The 21,757-nt window shown below is 38.5% G+C and overlaps 2 protein-coding genes across 10 annotated transcripts; one reads left to right on the top strand and one right to left on the bottom strand.

The window, feature by feature from the left end:
• Positions 1-4,496: 4,496 nt before the first annotated feature.
• On the top strand, positions 4,497-10,316 carry LOC105048474 (fructose-bisphosphate aldolase 1, chloroplastic). The gene is made up of 6 exons (XM_010927780.4): positions 4,497-4,686; positions 7,718-7,987; positions 8,101-8,210; positions 8,336-8,426; positions 9,287-9,556; positions 9,818-10,316. The coding sequence occupies exons 1-6, from the start codon at positions 4,534-4,536 to the stop codon at positions 10,094-10,096; spliced, it is 1,173 nt and encodes a 390-aa protein (XP_010926082.1). The 5' UTR covers positions 4,497-4,533; the 3' UTR covers positions 10,097-10,316.
• Positions 10,317-12,609: 2,293 nt separating this feature from the next.
• LOC105048472 (T-complex protein 1 subunit delta) lies at positions 12,610-21,209 on the bottom strand. 9 transcript variants are annotated; one of them, XR_012142437.1, is made up of 4 exons: positions 19,788-21,209; positions 14,397-14,721; positions 13,822-13,993; positions 12,935-13,111 (listed from the first exon to the last, which is right to left on the bottom strand). XR_012142437.1 is itself a non-coding variant. In XM_010927779.4 (2 exons), exons 1-2 carry the CDS (start codon positions 21,020-21,022, stop codon positions 12,730-12,732), a joined length of 1,617 nt encoding a protein of 538 aa, XP_010926081.1. In that variant the 5' UTR covers positions 21,023-21,200; the 3' UTR covers positions 12,610-12,729. The 9 variants fall into 9 exon arrangements, 1 of the variants encoding a protein (XP_010926081.1); XR_003801321.2 differs by having other exon boundaries at positions 13,881-13,993; XR_012142439.1 differs by having other exon boundaries at positions 13,898-13,993.
• Between the last annotated feature and the right edge of the window lie 548 nt (positions 21,210-21,757).

The raw sequence follows: 21,757 nt of genomic DNA, 5'->3' as shown, positions 1-21,757 counted from the left end.
CTGGTGGAAGCATGGTTGTAATAAGAAAAGGAATTATTCTTAATTTATTTTACTAGCCAGGTGGTTCTCTAAATAAGTATTTAACAATTCAATTATCAAATATTTTCAATAATATTGGATACGATTTCTTTATGAACTGACGGCTAAAATTATGCATTACTTATGAATAATATCTTGTAAACTAGCAGTCGTGGCTGAAGGAAGCATGCTTGGGGTACAAACCCGCTTTATTATTATTATATTATTTTTGTTCTCCTCCTTTGTTTTTCTTATGTTTGAAGATGGAAGCGTTGCTGCTGAGTACGCTCCGACCCAAATGCCGAGTTAACGATGCCGTCGGAGAGGTCGATGGATTTGCTGTCCTGTTCCAAAAGATTAGCTTAAAAATCGCTACACCCTTCTTAGGAGAAGGGGATGCTTGGACGATGACTCTGGCACCATGCTCCAATCTAGAACACCGTAAACAAAAAAAATTCTATTTTATTAGAGGATATCTGATGAAGGGTTCTTCGAAGTCGACGTAACATCCAACTCTTATCCTCAATTTTGTACCAAGGATGGATTAGAAATAATGGATAGACGGAAGAAATGATGAATGGACGATCCAATCATCTTTTTGTTTGGTAAACATAAAAGGATATATGAAAATGATTTCCCCCTCTTTGCTATAGAAAAAATATAAAAAAAAAAAAAAGATGATATTATTATTAAACCACTTTTTGATAAATAGATATTATTATTATCCATTTATAATACTTATTTATACTTAAGAAAATAAAATAATATATATACTTAAAATCTATATAATTTATAATTATATAAAAATATAGATATTTAATTTTAATTTATTTTTTTAAATAAATAATTTTATAAATTAATTATAAAAGACTTAATTTAGTAATTAATTATATCTATTAATTACATAAATAACTAATTAATTTATAACTTAATTTGAATATTTAATTATTTTTTGCATAAATAGATAACTAAAAAATAGTAAATATAAATAGAAAAATATAAGATAATTTTAACTATTTAATTATAGATATGAAGTTATGTATTAAAATTAAAATAATTAGTAATAAAATTTAATAATATAGATAAAATAAAAAAATATTTGATTAAAATATGAATAATGTTTAACAAACATGATTTGAAGTTAATATACAATACCTAATTTGATATTAAGAGTTAGCAAGAAAAAAATAGATAAGCAATATATTTCTCACATCTAAACAATTCATTAAGTTTTATCCAAACATATAAATAGTAATATTTATGTATAATGAGCTAATGGTAATTAGGCAAAAGGTCATCTCAAATAAAATAATAAAAAGATTTATGGCAACTACATAAAAGATCAATCTAAAAAATAAAATGAGCTCTTAAATATCTAACTCTTAATAGTACTAATACCAAAGTTGTAAATGTAGATATGTAAAGCATCATAAACAGTCGATAACAAAATATAACATTAAACAATTTTCAAGTACTTCAACAAAATATTTAACTATTCAAGGATCTTTGGTTTCAATCATCGTTTTGTTCAATAATTTTTTATGCATATAAACTAAAATTAAAAAAAATAATAATTTTTATTGATTTTTAATTAAAAATAAAAATACATCAAGAAGTTCATGCTTAGAAACATTGATCTTTGACAGCTCATTGAACATTTCATCTTCAGCAATCTTTTTTTGTACCTTTTCAATAATTGCAACCTTCCTTATAGTAATTAAAAAAAAATTTTCAGCAATATAATTTACTTCTTTAATTGCTTCTATAGGAACGCCCCCACTCCCAAGCTCTTGTTCCATTTTTTCTATTTTGAGTCAAGAACTAGCATACTATATTTTTCTATTATAATCGATGAAAATCCAGAACTATCGAAAAAAATCCATTTTCCATCAACAATCATCGTACAGATAAATAATAAAAAAAAAAATCTATTCATAATAGAAGGCTTCACATCCAAATTAAAATAGAAAAAAAAAAATCTTACCTATAAGAGATGATAGGATGTTAATAATAAGAGGAACAGTAAAAAAGAGATGAAAGAGAAGATGTAAGGTATGGACTATTAAAAAATATTAGGATTTAGTTAAAACATGTGTGAGGGATAATTTTATCATTATAATAATTTATTTCTCACAAACCACATCCATCCTCCATGCATCCTCCCAAATCGAAAGGATGCAGATTTATGGGTCCAGGTGGATGGATAATCTATTTTTTTTTCATTCATTTTCTTTAAGATTTTCTGAACCAAATAGTAGATAGAGATCATCCATCCTTCCTCTCGTGATCTCAACCAAACACAAAGTTAGTGGATAGCAAAGATATTGTGAGAGCAATAGAGTGGCAGCATAAGAGGATAAAAGATATAAGAGCACTTGAAGAGCTCAAGAGCATTTATTTGGAGGATCCTCTGAGAGTTTTATATAGGTAAGGGAAAGCACATATTGCCAAGAAAATCAAGCATGCACATTGGCCATTTTTGCTAATAGATCGCATGTCTCGAATATTATGTTTGGATGTTTCATATATGCATCTCACTTGTTCATCATGCCATTATTGAAACCGTTCAGGATTATGGCCAACCTATCATTAGTTAAGAAAAAAGTTTAAAATTTGAAAGACTCTCTACATGCCTCTAGGATCAACCATGTGGTGAGATTATATTGGTCAGTTGGTGGCTTCATCACGAGCTTCTAGCCTGCCATGTCGATCATGATCAATTTCAAAATTCAAAAAATTTTATCCGCCACTACTTTGCAGCACTTTCTTTCTTCTTTGGGGAGGGGGGGGCTGGGGAAGGGGGGACAGTTATTGAAGCTTTCAAGGTTCATAGCTCATTCATCATTTCTGGTATTTGTGTATTCTAGACACACCTATTTCATTTGTTGTACAGCCTTAGCAAAAATGATCTTCTATTCTAGAAATATTTATTGACTTTCCATGATGGGTTCTTAGGTGCATATATATCTGAACTTAAATTCTATGAATTGGCGGCCTTTAAATACGAGTGATGATGAAACAAAATTACTTTCCTCCTTTCGTAACATTATTGGCTACAAACTGCTCCGATTTTTGAGGATAAAATAAAAAATGACCTTGAGCAATGTTTTGTTGCAGCATTTTTAAGGATATAACCACTACAGGCTAGGCTTTTTTTTTTTTTTTTTTTTTTTTTGATATTCATCCACTATCCCATAACTCCATAAAATTCATAAAAATGTGGTCAAAGTTTTTGTAAGGCAACATAGAACCACCATCTATTTGTGAGAGAGCTCCATCCCCTCTCATCTCTCTCCCTCTCTCTTTCCTTATTTTGCAAGCATAATGTGACCATCATTAATGATTTTCATTTTTAAGGACATCAAAAAAATATAGTTTTGTTTCTTTCCCCTTTTGTCTAATCTAAATCTTTTGACTTCCTACCAAATTTTTCACGATACAAAATGCCCCGCCCCTATGTCTTGGACAATACAGTTTCGTTGGACGAACACAAGGTTGATCAAGTTACACCAAATTTTACAAAATTCACCTCCAATTACCAACATTTACTCGTCCGGAGTCCTTGCGTCATCATGCAACTAGTTGACTAAATTAGTCGAGTCCAAAACTGCCCTCAGGTTTTGCTTGACCTATAAATAAAGACGTCGTCTTGCTTAATCCATACTCACATTAGATCCCCAAGGGACCTAGCTCTCAAATCAAACCAAGCATGGATCTTTTGAAAGCCAACCTAATCAACGTATGTGTGCACGGGGATCATTGCCGGCAAAGAGACTCACGGGGCTCACCTGGACTATGCGATATGTGGACCCCACAGGAAATAATTTTTTTTTTGCTTTATAGCTGGGAATGTGTCCAAATTCATACAGTTAACACGAGGAGGGTGGGGAGAGACACCATGCGGGGGTTGGTGAGCCATACCCCGTAACCTAACCCCAAACTCAAATCAACTGTTCCCCTCGGACTTTCTACATGTCCATCGCACTTCTATAAAGACAAGCCATAAGGTGACACACTAAACCTCCATCGGAGAATATCACCGGCTAACATAGAAGTTCAGGAGGAACACATGATCCGACCTCGCCTACCGAACATGTCCCGCAAGTTCCAATTTCCCTATTTGTATCCGTTCGATCACTATCTAGCGGCTGAGATAACAGCTCTGAAGAGAAGGGTATTTTAGTAATTTAATAGATCCATTCTACGATTTCGTCGTGGACAGCGCTTGCGGAGGACCCGATGAAGCGGTGCATGGTCTCTTACTTTCATCGAAAAAACTCCATGACAAACAACAGCATACCAACTAACTTCACTGTTTACCCTTTCAGAAGAAAAATTATTGGTTAGAACGGGACCACCAGCCACGTAAGCTTACTTTGTCGAAAGAAAGATGTACGTAAGGTTACTCGTCAGAATGTTCGTCCTGCTTTTTTGATTTTTTTTTTTTTGATTTTTCTTCTTCGTTCTCCTTTCGCTATATAAACACCCGCATTGGGAGGTGGGAGGGAGAGGGAGATGGCGTCGGTGAAGTTGAGTGCTCCGGCGAGCCAGTGGGTCGGCGGCCGGAAGCCGTTGGACCGGGGGGCGTCTATCCGCCCGGCGTTCAGGCGGGTCTCCGTGCCGGTGGTCAGAGCCGGGTCTTACACCGACGAGCTCGTCCAGACCACCGTGAGTAAATTACCTAACCCTCACCCTGGACCATCCTTTTCTCTGCTTCCTGTCTCCTTTATTTCTTTTGATGATCGCGAGATCCGGGCTCCGCATCGTTCGCTCGTGATCTCCCCCTTTGACCGGGATTGGATCTCTCGGTTACGCTTTTTAAGAAGCCGGAATCGCACTACTCATTTCGCTTCTTCGTGATTTATTTGATCGTTCCAAATTATTTTAGATCAATTTCGCTTTTTTTTTTCTTTTTTTGTTGATGGATCCTGATTAAATTTCTTTCTTGTGTGATGATTCGGTGTTTTGAATCTGTGTTCAATCTAGATATGGGCAGATTCAAAGAGGGTGCCTTTTTTACTATTTATCTTTTACTTTTAGTATGATTTTGGTGGTATCGATTATTTGTGTGAAAAATGTCATGTGAGTTAGGCAGTTCAAGTTCCTGTTTATAGTTTATATGAATGCAAGAAGGAAATAAATTTATGTATTGTTAAATTATATCATGTAAATGCTAATAGGTTGTTTATTTTAGTTCCTTTTATAATTATTGGCTGTTTATTAGTAATCTATGACTAGACAAGATAAAGAGGCGCAACAAGCAACTTAATTTCAAGCAATCAATTTATACACCATTTAGTTCAAGATCTATTTGTTTCTAGGAACATTTGCTAGGACTTTTGTTAGGAACGTTGACAAGGGAGACAGAGTAATTTTTGTCCCTTTAAGTCTTTTCTTCTGTAAAAGAGAGATAGAGATATAAATATAGAGAGAGAGAGAGAGAGAGAGAGATTTCTGGAGCATTTGTTCCTGGCTTTTTCGTTTCCTGGGATCTTTAAAATAAAATACTTGTGTTGTTGCTTGTTACTAGTTTTTAAGTTTCTAGAGATCTCCTTCATATATAAAAATTATGTTGTAATGGGGTTCTAAAAATGAAGCAAAATAGCTTTAGTGGCCTTGTGAGAACTATGTTTAGTCCTAAATTGATTATTCACTGGAGAGATCTTGGATACCTATACAAGACCAACAAATCCGAATAATATCTTCCGATTAGCTTTTTTGGATGAGGCCTTGGATCGTTACAAGTGGTATCAAAGCAAATCCAGTCCATAGCCTATGAGGATTGGGGGACACCGCAGTACGGGTCCATAAGAGCCAACCATAGGCTATTTGGACCCTTATCCTAGCAAGGATGCTCAGGCTTAAATGGGTGCAGGGGAGAGGGGTGGATATGTGATGATACATGTGGACATATGTTTAGTCTTACATCAGCAATGCACTGGATAGATCATGGGTAGTTGTATTGGACTGAATCCAAATAATACTTTTCACCTAGTCTTCTTAAATGAGATTCTAGATTGTTATAAGCATGTTCATCCAAAGCTAGTTAATGACAAGCAAAGACTTCAATCTTTCTATTTGTTTATTATCTCTTTTCCAATCTCTTTGTTCAAAACAATTGGGTGTAAATTTACTCTGGCAGCTTATTACAGAAGTTGAGTGATGTATGTTTATTTGAACGAGATAAGTGAAGTGAAAAGTTTTAGTTTCACATTTGATTGCCATGATACCCTTTAAAGCATTGAAAGGTGATTAACATGACACAAGAGAAAATCACGACCTCCTCAACTTCTCCCGAATTCCTAGCACTGAATCATGTTATAAATTACTTAAAAGTTTTTTTGAGTTACTCTACTGGAAACATAAAGTTTAGAGAATTAGAGAATTGAAGCAGGAGAGAACAAAGACAGAATGAATCATGCTGTCTAAGGTTTGAAGAAAAATAACCAAAGATAATCTATGAAATAGCAGAAGAAAAAATTGTCTTATCGAACTTGATCAACCTTTCTAGGAAGAATTTGAGCACATGGTTTAATGTGTTGGAGGTGATTTTGTACTGGCATGGCCTGAGTATGTCAGAAATCATTTGGCTTTCTAGAGCATTTTTGTCACTTGAATCCACATGGAGACCTCTTTTATAAATACTGAGAATGTGGTGCTATGTCACATAATGCAAGAGATTTCTATCACAAGGTTCGATCAGCAACCTTAGCAGTATTTGAACTTGAGGAGGACATTGCAAGAACTAGAAGAAAGGCCACTCTAGTTCTGTCTTAAAAACTGTGGAGAAATTTCTACTTCCCTGGGCAAGTTTCATAGTCTTATTTTCTGTGTCAGGTTGGCCTGCGAATCACTTGGTAAAAGTATATTATGCAAGAGCATGCCAGCTATCTGAGGTGGGAGTTGGGACTCTTAGATTTAGATCAACGATCTAAAAAGAGGTGGAGGATAGCATGGAAAATTGAAGGTAAATAGGGAAAAGTGCTTTGAAGACACCCATGGGGCATTTAACCTTTGATCATAATCCTAAGCGCTAACCAAGAAGGCAAATCCTTTTGAGGAAAGGGTTTGTATTCATGTCATGTCCCTTATTTTTGTTGTTATGAGTAGATGCAAATTACAGCAACTACTCTTTCATAAAGGAATGGACCTGTCTTAGAAAGCTCATAAACTATGGATCTACTGAGTTGGAGGACCAATTATTCACTTGAAATAATCCATCTATCTCTTTCCTTTGATATATACTAAAGGTTCCATGCATAATGATGGGATCATTGGAGGCCATGCCATGATTTTGATTTTGATCAAAATGAATGTTGTTATTATGCTGATAGCTTTGCTACATTTTATATGTTACTCTAACTATAAGAAAGGTTTAATGTGCCCAGATCTTCATTATGTAATGCAATTTCTTAACTCTATGTTCAACATAATTCTGTTCCACCAGTATTACATGCCTTGTACTATGCTCTTCTGTTCCCTGCTGCCCTGCGGAATAGATATTTTAGCAAATAAGGTGAGAATTATTGGACAAAGACAGCTAAGAATGGATAAACCTGGAAAGTTCTGAAGCCAACTAAGCATTTTTAGAGAGAGAGAGAATCTGTCATTTTTTTAGATATAAATGTTGAACACTTCTATTATGCTTTTCTCTTTTCTGTTTATCTCTGCAAGTATCTCATGAATATGTTATTTGTAGAAATCTATTGCTTCCCCTGGACGTGGAATTCTTGCAATAGATGAATCAAATGCTACATGTGGGAAGAGGCTTGCTTCGATTGGTTTGGACAACACAGAAGCAAATCGCCAAGCTTACAGACAGCTTTTGCTGACAACTCGTGGTTTAGGTGACTATATCTCAGGCGCCATTCTTTTCGAGGAAACACTTTACCAGTCTACAACAGACGGAAAGAAGTTTGTAGATTGTCTGTGTGAGGAGAAAATAGTCCCTGGTATTAAAGTTGACAAGGTACTTCTGCAACAAGGTTTTGCATCCATGCTTAATTTTAAACTTGCTGCTACTCTGACTTTAGAATTTTGTACTGATTCACATATATACTCTGCTTTTTTTGTCCTGCCAAGGGTCTGGTTCCCTTACCAGGATCAAATAATGAATCTTGGTGCCAAGGTTTGGATGGACTGGCATCAAGATGTGCTGAATATTACAAGCAAGGGGCACGTTTTGCTAAGTGGTTTGTCTAGATCCATTTTATTAGGCATCTCCTTAGCTCTTTCGTTAATCTGTTGTAGCTGCGCAATTGAAAAACAGCTGCTAACATGATCATGAATGTCTAATGTACTGCTTCAAAATTTGCAGGCGAACAGTAGTTAGCATTCCTTGTGGTCCTTCTGCCCTAGCTGTTAAGGAGGCTGCCTGGGGGCTTGCACGTTATGCTGCTATTGCTCAGGTATTGCTTTTCTCCACATGCATGTAAGAGTAGTCTGCAAGTGAGATTCCATAGGATGAAGCATGATGATCATTTTCAGTTCTCAACTGTATTGCAGTTTTAAGCTATAATGTCTTATTTCTTTTCAACTGTCAGTTGTGTCAGACCATTCTCTCTTTCTTTTTTTTTCAATGCATGCATTCATCTGCCTGCCCATGCATTTGTACCTGGTGTGGTAACCTGTCTTACTTTTTTAAAATAGGGAAAGAGAGGTTTTTGCTTTTCCAACAGATAATATGTTTCAAGGTGTATAATGCTTTACATCTGCAAAATCAAGGGTTTTAGTTTGTTGGGCGGTGGTAACTCCACTCGTTTATTCCATCTCACAAACTCAGAGTCAAGGAAACATTCTAAGGCACAATCCCTGATGCAAAGTTAAAGACTGCATTATGGTCCTAATTGTCAAGCTAGATTGACCTGAGGTGCACAGTGAAGATCTTAGTTGTCAGCCCGTTTCATAGGAGAGTTTAAATGCTTGCAGACAAAATATTTGTGGAAAAGAAATGAAAAAAAAAAAACACTCATTTCAAAAGCTTGCATGCTTCAGACTTTCATAAATCTATATTTAGTATAATACCAAACTTTTGCTGGAGATTTCCAGGCTATTGTTCAGCGAGCAGAAAATTTTCTAACATGATTTCTCAAGATCAAGCTTGAAAACTTATAGGCTCATTGATTCATGTGGTAGAGATCCCTTCTGTGAATTTGCACCAGCAGTCTCATCTGTAAACAATTAGACATCCACTCTCCTCATTATCATGCTTGTTAAGTGTATCTTTCTAATTGGTCAGTATTTGTTCTCATTGCTACCATATTTGCAGGACAATGGGCTTGTGCCAATAGTGGAACCTGAGATTCTCCTTGATGGAGACCACCCTATTGAAAGGACCCTTGAAGTGGCAGAGAATGTCTGGGCTGAAGTATTCTACTATCTTGCCGAAAATAATGTGGTGTTTGAGGGCATTCTTCTGAAACCGAGTATGGTGACTCCAGGTGCTGAGCACAAGGAAAAGGCATCTCCAGAGACCATTGCCAAGTTCACTCTCAAATTGCTGAACAGGAGGGTACCACCTGCAGTTCCTGGAATCATGGTAGTCCCCAAAACCACTTTCTTTTTCACTGTCTTCTTTCTTTTTAATCATATCCATAACATGTGTGACATTTCTTGTCTTGAGACGTCATACATGTTCAAAAAATAATATCACCAAGCAGCATCATTCTTTGGTGAGCACTGGCCTTACAAAATGTGCGCATCAAACAAACATGTTTTAAACAATCAGTGACTAGCCTGCATTGTAAGCAGTCACTAGAGATGTTGCTGTACTAGGATAATAACCATCATCAATTTGCAGTTTCTGTCAGGAGGGCAGTCCGAAATGGAAGCAACATTGAACTTGAATGCAATGAACCAAGGCACCAATCCATGGCATGTCTCTTTCTCGTATGCACGAGCTCTTCAAAATACTGTCCTGAAGACATGGCAGGGGCGTCCAGAGAATGTGGAAGCTGCACAGAAAGCACTCTTGGTGCGTGCTAAGGCCAACTCTCTTGCTCAGCTTGGTCGCTACTCTGCCGAGGGTGAGAGTGAGGAGGCCAAGAAAGGAATGTTCCAAAAAGGCTACACCTACTAAGGCAGGTGATCGGCACTCTCAACGGTTTCATCTGGCACCTCTATCTTAGTCTAGGTATATAGTTATTATGGATTTCAGTGAGTTGTTGTCAGTGAAGCATTGTTTTTGTTCCAGAGGGTCTACCAAATGACCACAATAAGTACTTGTGAAGGCTGTTTGTCTTCATTGTAACCGTGAACTGCAACAAGATATCTTATGACTACTGGCTTGATTGAACAAATTATATTTTGCAACCATAATATTAAGGGGTGTCATTATATTCGAAAACTCAATAGCTCAACCTGATTATTTTATAATAATTTGATATTAATTTCAATTAAGTTTTCGATAACCTTAGTGAACAAATTTGGATTTTATATCTAGGATTGGATAGTTAAACTCGGATTTAGTCGGTGTTTGAATTTGAAAATCGAATAGCCCAAGTACTAAGAAAGCAAATGATATACATGTAGTATATGCAACGGTAGGAATATAAAAAGGGAAAAATGGCTGCATAACATGTATTAATTTCTTTTCTTCATATTTGGATATTCTTTTTCTCATGCTCTCCTTAATTCTTGCCGGTTGATATTTTAGTTCCAAAATCCAAATCGATATTTAGATTTTTTTTCCATTTTGATCAAAACATAGATAAAATTTAAAACTAGTTCAGAACTGATCTTTAAAAAAAAAAAAAATACATTTACTTTCCATATTGTACTCTTTTCATGTTACAGTGGGAATTTGTTACTAAAATCATGCGTTAAATTGGACTAAAATAAATTCAAATCTGTGCTTGAATCTGATCATTACTCGAGTTTATATGCGAGTTTGAAGTTTACTCATTTTGAGGATCTGAACCTGAACACGAACTCGATATTTCTTATTCGGTTTCAATGTGGATACAAAAATATATCTGACCGAATGAAACCTGTTTAAAGCTTTACAAATGTCACTTTCACCTTCAATTATGTTGCGGGATGTCGAGACCCGAACTCCGGTCCATGAGACCATTTTGTGCATTTATTTAAATTATAAGACGATATATTTAAGGCATTCAAAGAATATGGTTTGTATTCCGGTACCGTTATCTTTAAGCCTGATAGATGAGAAATTGTATTTTAAATTGGAGCGATAGTTCCCAAAATGTGATCGGCCCGGATTCTGATCGACTAGTCCAAGGCATGAGTTTTACGTCTTGTTAGGTGTCTAGGGCAGTCAGTACAGCCTTCCTCCCTGGCCACAACATAAAGTTGAATTCGTTGTTAACCATTCAATATTTGAAGTTACCCCCATGGACCGAGTAAAAAATTGATTGGGCGACCAGTATGCAGGATAAAAAGAACGGTGATGGCTAAGAACTGCTTTGAGTGACACTAGCCTTTTAAACTACGTTAGAATCAAAGCACCTGTTCATTTTAGTGCCGCTTTTGGACTCGGCACCATCTTGAAATGGATGTCTAGATCCAAGTTTGGGCATTAATCCCCCAGAGCTTTAACTGAATTTGTGTGTTTATCCTTGCCTGCATTGATGATTAAAAACATATACATGAAGGTAAATCAACAAACCAGAAAGAGAGAATCCATTTGGAGCAGCTTCCTTTGCCAGCCATTCTTGAAGACATCAAGCGGAGGACCATGCTTTATAGTTTTGAGAGTGAGCAATTTCCTCCTGCACTTGCAGACATGAGAAGATGAAATCTCATGTTCATTTTCTGCAAATCAAACTGCATTGACCATGCACCAAGAGAGAGATATTATCTCTTTCAAAAAAAGAAATTTAATGTTTATTTTTAAGACTGGTAGATAACAGTGCATTCAAAAACATTCAAAGATAGCTAGGAGTCAAAAGGGTGAAGATGAGCTTAGTGAGCCACCCTTGCCAGCCCAACACCAGCTAAAACTCCAAAGAATTTGGGGGGACAAATTATTGCATGCACCAGGTGCAAGTGAACCAGGGCAAATCCCGGAGCATATGCACAGTGGATAGCGCGGGATCGGGAATTGGTGAGTCCACCGTGGGATTTGACACGGTCCAATAGCACCTGGTGCATGCAATGCAATATGCAGGCCGGGTTCAAGACCATTTGAACATCAATGCTCATATTTAATTTCACTTGCAAGACAACGACATATATATATGTGGATGACCTGGCAATGCTGATGTCTACGAAAATATTGGGAAACATAATCATGAGATATATGATTAAAAAAAAAAAATCATGAGATACAAGATAAAAAATGGAAAGCAGAAATGTAGCCAAGGCTCTGAAGAAGCCATATGTTTGTTTTTACAAGACAACCCAAGCAGTTCTGCATTGAAATGCCAATTATTTGATTCTGTTCAGCAATGTATCTAGATCAGAAAATAATACTTTGAAAGTTGAAACACCAAGCATGTAACAAAAGCGAAAACAGCAATAGCTTCAGTTGCATCCCAGTACTTCATGGCAGCAGAGTAAGGCAAAACAGTTTGTACAGAAGTACAGGGATTAAAGGACACATGAAAACCATGAAGCCAGAATATGCAGGCATAGTAAAACAACCACAACTACCACTCTCCCAACATTTCATTCCATACATTAGAAGGGTTTTTAAGCTAAACAAAACCATCTAAGGTTCCAAACAACCACAACAGTTGGCATATCTCCATTCTACCTCACAGTGATTATGTCATCAATCTTCAAGATCATCCTTACACATTCAGTTGCTAGTGTAATTGCACTAGTACTAACCAGTAGTGGCTGCAGAACGTTCTCCTCCAATATGTTTGTTATCTGGCCCTTCCTCACATTAATCCCAGCACTGATCTCACCCTGGGCATGCCGATTCCTTAGCTCTGTTACGATGGCTATTGGCTTTAGCCCTGCATTCTCAGCCAAAGTGTAGGGAATGACCTCCAGTGCCTCTGCAAACTCCTTTACACAGTAGCTCTCCATCCCTTGCAGTTCCTTTGCCCATGCTCCTAGTTGCCTTGACATCTCAATTTCCGGTGCACCTCCACCAGCAATCAGAAATCTCTTATTCACCAAGCATCTGACAATGGAGCCAACAAAAAAAAAGGATCAGATTCAATTTAGATGTGATAAAATGAACCAAATTTTAAAGTGTTATCATTGAAAGCTTGGGCATTTTTTTAATAAGTTGATCGCAACTGATAAAATTTTTCATGGATTCAAATAATTCATACAACTTGTTGTGAATAAACATTAGGAAAGGGATTGATATACTAAAAATAGGATATCATATATGTGTGTGAGAAAAAAAGAATCCTACAAAGCAAACATAATCTGTAATTATAAATTCAAGAGCAATTTTGAAGTATGGACATGTACATGACATGATATGCATATGCCAATATGAGAAATCATTAAAAAAATAATAATAATACAGCACACCAGGGATGTGACAAAAAATAATAATAAATAAATTTTTTTTTGGCACATGTAAAAAGGCAGTCATAAAGCATAATGGGCTATAACAATAACATAGTCTAATCTCAATGCGAGAATATCACCATCGCCAACACAATCATCTATTCATCATTCAAATGCATATACTACAATCAGCCACACATTAACATTGGTATCACAAGTTCAAAAATTAGGTAGCCGTCATTTAAAGGTAGGGCTGGAACTAGGTTGGGCCATGCTCCTATCCGAGCCCAATCCGAAATAAATTTTCAAACTTCGGGCTGAGCTTAGGCCCGATTTTTTGAAAAAAAAAAAAAACAAAAAAAAAACTGCCCGAATCCAGCCCGAGCTCGATTAGGCCAACTCGATGCCCCCGCCTTCGCTTCGCTGACCTTCACTCTAAGCTCACCAGCATTGCCGCTCATGCCACCCCCAGCTCCATCAGCAATTGCTGGGCACTCCTCCACCTCAAGTCCCTCTCCGACGATCGCTACTGCGCCGACCCCTTCATTTCCAAATTTCAAAAAGTAAAATTACCCCGTTTTCTTCAATAGAAACACATCAGAATAGATCAAAAATATTTGTCACTGGTCATTTCAGTGGCATAAAGGAAGCTATTAGATTCACCCAAAAATGCTTAAAAAGAAAATGAATCGAAAAAAAATCACTGCCTCGCAAAAAAAAAAAGAAAAAAAGACAAAAAGAATCAAACAAAGATCACTTCGGTGAAAATTTAAGATGAGATCTAAGCAAAATCAAGAAGAATAGCTCCAACTTAGCCCACATTTTCTTTGAGATGGCTAAAGAAAAGAGGGGCACTACAACTCTAAAGTAGATCTAGGGCAAAAGAGGAAGGCAAACCCTAGACATAGAATGATAGAAATATAGAATGGGGGAAGGAAACTGACCTGGGAACGGAAGAGGAGGGGATGTATGGATCTCCACTGGTATTACCTCTTGGAATTTGTTAGAACAGCTGGAAATTGGATGTAGATGAAGCCAAGCAAGAGATTGTGTCCCGCACCCACCCTCCCCGAGCCTCCCAATCTTCCACACTTGCTCCTCCGCCAGCCGCCACATGTTCACATTGATTGCTGCCGCCGCCACTACGTACTCCGCCCCGATCTCTGTCAATGGTGCAGGAGGAGGAGGAGGCGGCGGCGGCGGTCAGGGGCTAGTGCTCTTCTAGATGGAGTTGGAGGCAAAGGGACCAACATCGAGAGGTCTAGAAGACTGAAACACAAAATAGGGCTTAACGCCTTAAGCCTTATATATTTGACTAAACCAGTTAGTGTTAATTGAAGGGTCGGGCTAACTAAGGTCGGATAATCGGACTAAACCAATTTGAGTAGGGAACTGCACTTGGACCGGATATTCGGACTATTAATCGGACTGAAATTCAGACTCAAGCCCGGACTTGGGTCGGGCCAAAAGTAAGCCTGAGCCAGGCCCAAAGACAAAACAGGCCCTATATTTAGGCTCAAGCCTGGTCTGAACTATTTCGAGCCTAGCTCGAAGTCCAACCCAAAATCGGACCGGCCTGAGTCCAATTCCAGCCTTTTTTAAAGGTTAATATTAATCATTTTTCTAATAAAAAAACAAAGCCATCCCTATCATTACCGGAGGTATGCGGGAAGCATCCAGAGACTCTTTACTCATTTTTAAAATAAAATGCTTAAGATTAATATCCAACACATATGCTAGCGACATCCAACAATCATTGCTATCATTGCATGTATTTTTAAGTACACATGCTTTGTACTGCAAGAAGAAAAGAAGGGCCTCTGTTGGTGAACAAATAAGGTGAAGAGGGACACGATAGAACGACTGAGCACCTGCAGGTGCAATGCCCTTAAGAGATAACCAGAAAAACAGTGAGCATTAAAAACAGAATAGAGCCACTAGGTCCAGCCACTGAACATCATATAAATACTTTAGGTCATGTAAATCCATAAGAATGCAGCATCATGCCCAAGAAAAAAAAAAACACCAACCACAACCTTCTACCGAACTCATGTAAATCCCAAAAAATTGTCCACTAACCATCACCTTACTCAGTAAGGACAATTTGACAACAAAACTTCAGATTCCTAGATTTCCAGATGGCTTAAAATATAGATGGGGACTTGCATTATTAAAGCAAAGAGCCTCAGAATCTGTGAAACAATAGATGAATCTCCAAAAATAAGTGCATAGGAAAAAATAGCAGTCAACCATCTTTATGCAGTTGGACATGTGCAATAGGATTTGGTGAGTAATGCTAGGGATCAAAAGGCATCTAGGCTTCCAAATGAACCCTATTCCTCAAATTAGGGTTCCTCAAATTTAAAAAGAAATGGGCATCCCAGCGCATGAGGCTGCTGCCACTGTGACACCCGTGCAAAGAGACTGTTTCTATATTTCAAAACCATAACCCCTAGGTCACAATGGAGCGATCTAGCCATTATGCCAAGGCCCACCCTTACCCTATTAGTCAATATGCATCAATAAATCCTAAAAAACAACCTAGATCACTAAGTAACCTTCCCTTGATCCACACTAAACATGTGCGGCCCAACATTCTCGATCCAATACCACTTAAGCAGTCTATAGCAAAGGAAACACAAAATGAAAAAACACCTGGCACAAGGTATGCAAAGAAAGGCTTGAGAACAAACTCTTACTCGTAAACCAGACCCCTCCATGAATTTTGATGAAGCAACAATGCACAAGGCACCATAACGAAACCAATATAGGCAAGGGAACAAATACAGACATGCAACTAGAAGGGAAAACAGACCGACACAGAAAGAGAGAAAGAGAGATACGTGTGTATTGAGGGGGGAAAAACAAAATGAAATCAGTGAAAAACATCAGCCTTTCAGTTTTATTCGAGCATGTCATACCTTCAAATCTAAACACCAAATGTCTATCAAAACATATTTGCAACCAAGGATACCAAAGCATGAAGGTTATCATCTTTATGCAAGCCTCTAAAATGCAATTTTGCGTACCTGATGATATCAAGGGCCTCGCTCAGACTGCACTAGAGGGTATCAGAATTTATGAATGATTCTTTGGCGGTCACATTCATGAAATATTAGAAAGATTCCATCATAGAGACGAGAATTACTATCAAAAGTGAAAAATGTCATGAAAAAGTAGCATGACTTTAATGTTGTTTACAAGATAAGATTATGAGAATTTGGCATCTGCATGGTCCATCAGTTTTAGCGAATTCTAATGCCTTGTAAGTTATGATGATAGGAATTCTAATCCTTGGAGAGAGAGATCTTAAATGGAAAGAATATGATGTGTTGGAGGGTGTACTTCAACTTTAGTGCTTTTGGTGAGCTTCCCTAGGCTCTTCAGGGCCTTCTATTAGATAAGTTACTGTCAATTTACTTAATGTAGAGAAGTCATTTCATGCAATCTTCATTCTTCACCAAGGAAAGGGATATGTTGACCAATAAACAGGATCTTTTCCATCTTTTTGGCATAAAGTATATCAATGATCAAGGCTTTAAAGAAGAGAAAAGAACAAGTCAAAATGCAACAACAGAACTATTATGATGAAACCAATAACAAGAAGATGATGGATGGAAGAGTCCATGCACATTAACGAAAAAGCACTCTCTATCAATGAATGTATTCCCTCAAGCAGGCTAAGCTCATTGTCAATAACTCATATTCATATCCATGTTAATCACTTCTTCAAAACTCTTTAATAGAAATTACGAAAAAGTCATCCAACACAATCATCAAGATTTCATGACATGCTTTGCTATTACTGGCATGCAACTATAAATGAAACAAGATTTGATTACGACGCCGGATTCTAGAAAGTGGTTGAATAAATTAAACAATGATAATCCAATGAGTGATGCTACCAAAAAGTAGGAGAAAAGATAATTCTTGAAATTTAGGTACCATCACATAAAACCTCTAAAACTAAACCACTTTCTTGCCCAAATTCCTAGACCCCGACTCAATTGATGTCTTGAACATGATGCAATGTCAAATAGGGAAGATTATTAATTCCCATGTAATGTACAAAAGTGAGAAAGAATCCTGCCTAAGGCATGTTTGATTGGGAGGAGTTTAACTCTGGAATGGGAATAGGAATAAGTGACTCCATTCCAGCCATTCTGTTGGAGGAAGTCTCATTTTCATTCTAATTCCAGGGGCCAATGAGAATGCCCCAATCCCCCAAAACTCAACTCTACTCTTTCCTAATATTCAAATTTCATTCCGATTCTGACACCAATTCCAATCATGAACCAAATGCTTTGGGAGATATGGCCTTCCAATTCCCATTCCAATCCATTCTAATTCCCATTCCAATTATGATTTCAATTGTGATTCCAACCACGAACCAAACACACCCTAAATCTGTTCCAACCACCAAAGGATAGTACCACTATCTAGGAACATCATCCAACTCCAAACTCACCATTGCACAACCATTTATCATGAAAAACCTAAGCAAAAGAATCTTAATTAAGATCCGACTTGAAGATAAAGTTTGGATATAAACCTGAACGAAAAAGTTTTTGTCATAACAATGCATCAAGGTTGCGTTTGGTAGCTAGCAATCTATCCAGATTGCTGGTAATTTAATGTGATAATCTGGATTACTGCGTTTGGTACATTTTTTGAGTGGTAATCCAAAATACCTTGGCAATCCAGGTTGCCTCATGGGACGCAATATGGATTGCCTTGGGGAAGGGTGACTATCCAGATTATCACTTCTTTAGCAATGTTGTAATAAAAATTTTGGACAAAATTATTTCTTAAAAAAATCATACAAAATCCATTGCCCAACCATCCCTCTCCGCATGCGCCCCTGGCCTGAGGCTCCTCCTTCTCCCTTTGCTTGTCCGCCGCTCCTCCACCCTTGTCCCCCACCACCCCCCGTGGCTCCTCCACGCCTATCCCCACTACCTCCATGGCTCTACATGCGCCCGCCCCCTCCCAACCTCTCCAATACTCGCGGTTCTCTACACCCCTCAGCTCGCCATTGCTCTGTGCCACCACCACACCCACATTACTCACATTACTTCTCACCAAGAAAAAGAAGAGCGTCAGGATAAAATTATTGGAGGTATTTTGAAAATTTGATTTTACATTATCGATAATCTTATTGTCATACCAAACATGTCAACCAAAACTTTCAGTAATTTTACTGCAACATTATCTGTGTATACCAAACACAGTAATCAACATTACTGGCAATTTAATAATGGCAATCTATCCTAAAAGCAATCCATATTACCTTCCAAGATTGTCCGGCGATGCACCAAACGCAACCCAAAGGAAATCATTGAGCATTTCAGACTAGTGGTGAGTGTAGATTGCAAAATATTCGAGAAAGAGGCTTACATAACAAGAGCATATATGATGACTGCATCGATGAACATATTTGAGTCTATATGGTAATGAATGCAATTCTTGTTCAACATTTGTCTTTTGAATTAACAATACTCACAAGCTAAGTTGCATATAAATTCATTAGCATCTATAAGTATGGCAAAAATGACATTGTAGACCCATACAAGCCTTTTCTCTAGGCACAAAAAATCAAGCAAATAATGAATTCATCAAAAGTCAAGAGACTCGAGACAATAACCATCTATTTCTAGATATTGTTTGAAATAATGGTGGAAAAGATGCTGACAACTTAGGTATGGACTATGCGACCACACTTCATCATATACATTGCATGCAATGTTATTTGTTTTTTAAAAAAAAAAAAATGCAAACTGCCCCATGATATAATGTTCCTTACCCATTTCAAGTAAGCACCTATGCTAAACTGTTGCTCCCCCAAGTATACTAACTTCTATTCACTATTAAAGGACCCCCATAATTTCAAGTTCACATTTCTTTCCCTTGTTCTCCCATCACTCATATGCTCAACATAACGTCAGACCAATTCCCATACAAATCTCACAACACCATGGCATCACTTGTGTCACCCTATGGACAGCCACTAAATGACTACAGCTCAAGGAGAGACTCTGAAATAAAATCCTGAGCACATTAAACATCTCTTAAGAAAGACCCACCGAGACCTCTCAAGCCTTCCAACACAAAACCTCCCAAACCCTTCTCGCATCCCTCCGCAGAGCCATCAACAACCCATTCCATCAATGTAGCAATCGTGAGCACCAAACACCCCAATCAAAACCCTTATTGCCGCCACTCAGCCTCAGGACATTTCCCAACAGAAAATACAAAAAAAAATAATTTTTGGGTCGATTACTGACTGATTCAAATAAAAAGCATCAAAAAAGGGGAAGAGTTCTCGGACAGAGCACCTGACAACACAGAGGGCATCGTGAAGGCTCCGCTCCGCCTCGTCAATGACGAGCTGATTCGATCCCCGGACAAGCACAGTCGTGGTCCTCCCCATGTTCTTGATCCCCGTGATCTTCACAATCTTCCCATCGCCAACCGAGACCTCCTCCACCAAGTCAGCAAATCCCAGCTTCTCCTCCCGGAAATGCTCGATATTGGCGATAGGCAGGCAGTTCAGCGTCTTCGTGATGAACTCGATCTCATCCCTCTCCACATCCTTGACCACCAAAATCTTGGCCTTGGCCAAGTAGTGCAACGAAAGGTCGGTAACAGCATCCCTTAGAATGCTCTTCTGGATGAGAAGCACATTGCAGCCGGTAGCCTTGATCTTTTTCACCACGCCAAGAATATAGTTGCGCTCCTCCCTGAGGATGCGATCCATCTGAGTGTAGTCGGAGACGACAATGCTCTGCTCGATGTCGGTCTTGGGTGGGGAGATCTGGAACTGGATGACGGCGATCTTAGCATTCTCCACACGGGTAGGGCCTCCGGCGGCATGGCTGACCTTCTTATCGAAGACAAGGCCTCTGACAAGCTCGGTGTCATCTACGGTGCCGCCGAGCTTCTTGACGATCTTCACATCGCGAAGGTCGACGAGATCGGGGTGGGCGGGGTCGACGACGGAAAGGACAGCGTCGACGGCGAGGGGAGCGAGAAGGGAGGAGTACTGGCTGACGACCTTGCTGTTAAGGGAGGTAGCGGCGGACTTGACGAGGGAGTCGCGGTCGGAGAGGTCGAGAGGGATGGCCATGCCATGGAGGACGTCGACGGCGCGCACGGAGAGGCGGTGGAGGGCATCGGAGACGACAGTGGGGTGTATGCCGGCGGAGAGGAGGGAGAGGGAGCGGTGGAGGAGGGAGCCAGCGAAGACGACCACGGTGGTGGTGCCGTCGCCGGCGGCGGCGTCCTGGGAGCGGGAGAGATCCACGAGCATCTTGGCTGCAGGCTGGAGGACCTCCATCTTGTTGAGGATGGTGGCGCCGTCGTTGGTAATGATGACCTCGCCTGAGGCAGAGGCGATCATCTTATCCATGCCCTTGGGGCCGAGGCTGGTCCGCACGGCATCCGCCACCGCGCGGGCGGCGACAATGTTGGCCCGACGGACGTCGTCGCGCCGCTTGTTGTCGACGTAGCTCTCCGTCTTCGAGGACGAGGAGCGGGCTGGGGGGGCGGACGCGGTGACGGCGGCCGCCATGGGAGCACCAGCAGGAGGAGGAGAGCGACGTCGACGAAACCCTTGAAGAAAGGATTGTTCTAGAACCCTGATAAAACTGGACGGCGAGGGAGGAGGGAATGTTGGGGTTTCGAGAGAGAGCGGGGTGAGAGAGAGAGAGAGAGAGAGCAGGTGAGGTGCTGGTGTTGCGGTCTCTGGAATGGCCCAGCGAGCGGTGGGCCAGAGAAAGAGTGCCTTCAACGAGTTCCAGGATAGAGTATCATTTCTCATTAAGCTGAATATTTAGAAGTATTTTATTTATTTTTTCAAATTATTCAGTAAAACTTACAAATTTTTACATTGTTACAAAAAATACGTATAAACATTTTATACATTTCCTTTTCGAATAAAAATGGGATGAATATCAGAGGTCAAGAATTCAGGATTTCTTGTCTCGATAATGATGTTGAAATATAGAAACTGCTTACTATATATATATATATATATATATATATATATATATATATATAATTATTATATTTTTATAATTAAAATTTATTTATATAGATAGTTGAGAATATGAAGTGATTTTAAGAATTTGAATAAATATTATTTTATTATTTAAATATAATTATTTTTTTAATTTGATTAAATTTAAAAAAAATATTTTTATATATCCGATCCTGTGCAATGCGTGGATCTTCGACTAGCTCTATGTATAAAAAAATTAGGTGGAATAATAAAAATTGAGACTTAAAAATATAAAATAAAGATTTT

The sequence above is a fragment of the Elaeis guineensis genome, chromosome 7, assembly GCF_000442705.2.
Source record: "Elaeis guineensis isolate ETL-2024a chromosome 7, EG11, whole genome shotgun sequence".
NCBI classification, from domain to species: domain Eukaryota; kingdom Viridiplantae; phylum Streptophyta; class Magnoliopsida; order Arecales; family Arecaceae; genus Elaeis; species Elaeis guineensis.
The sequence above is the reverse complement of the archived record's forward strand: the minus strand, read 5'-3'. Positions and strand labels throughout refer to the sequence as shown.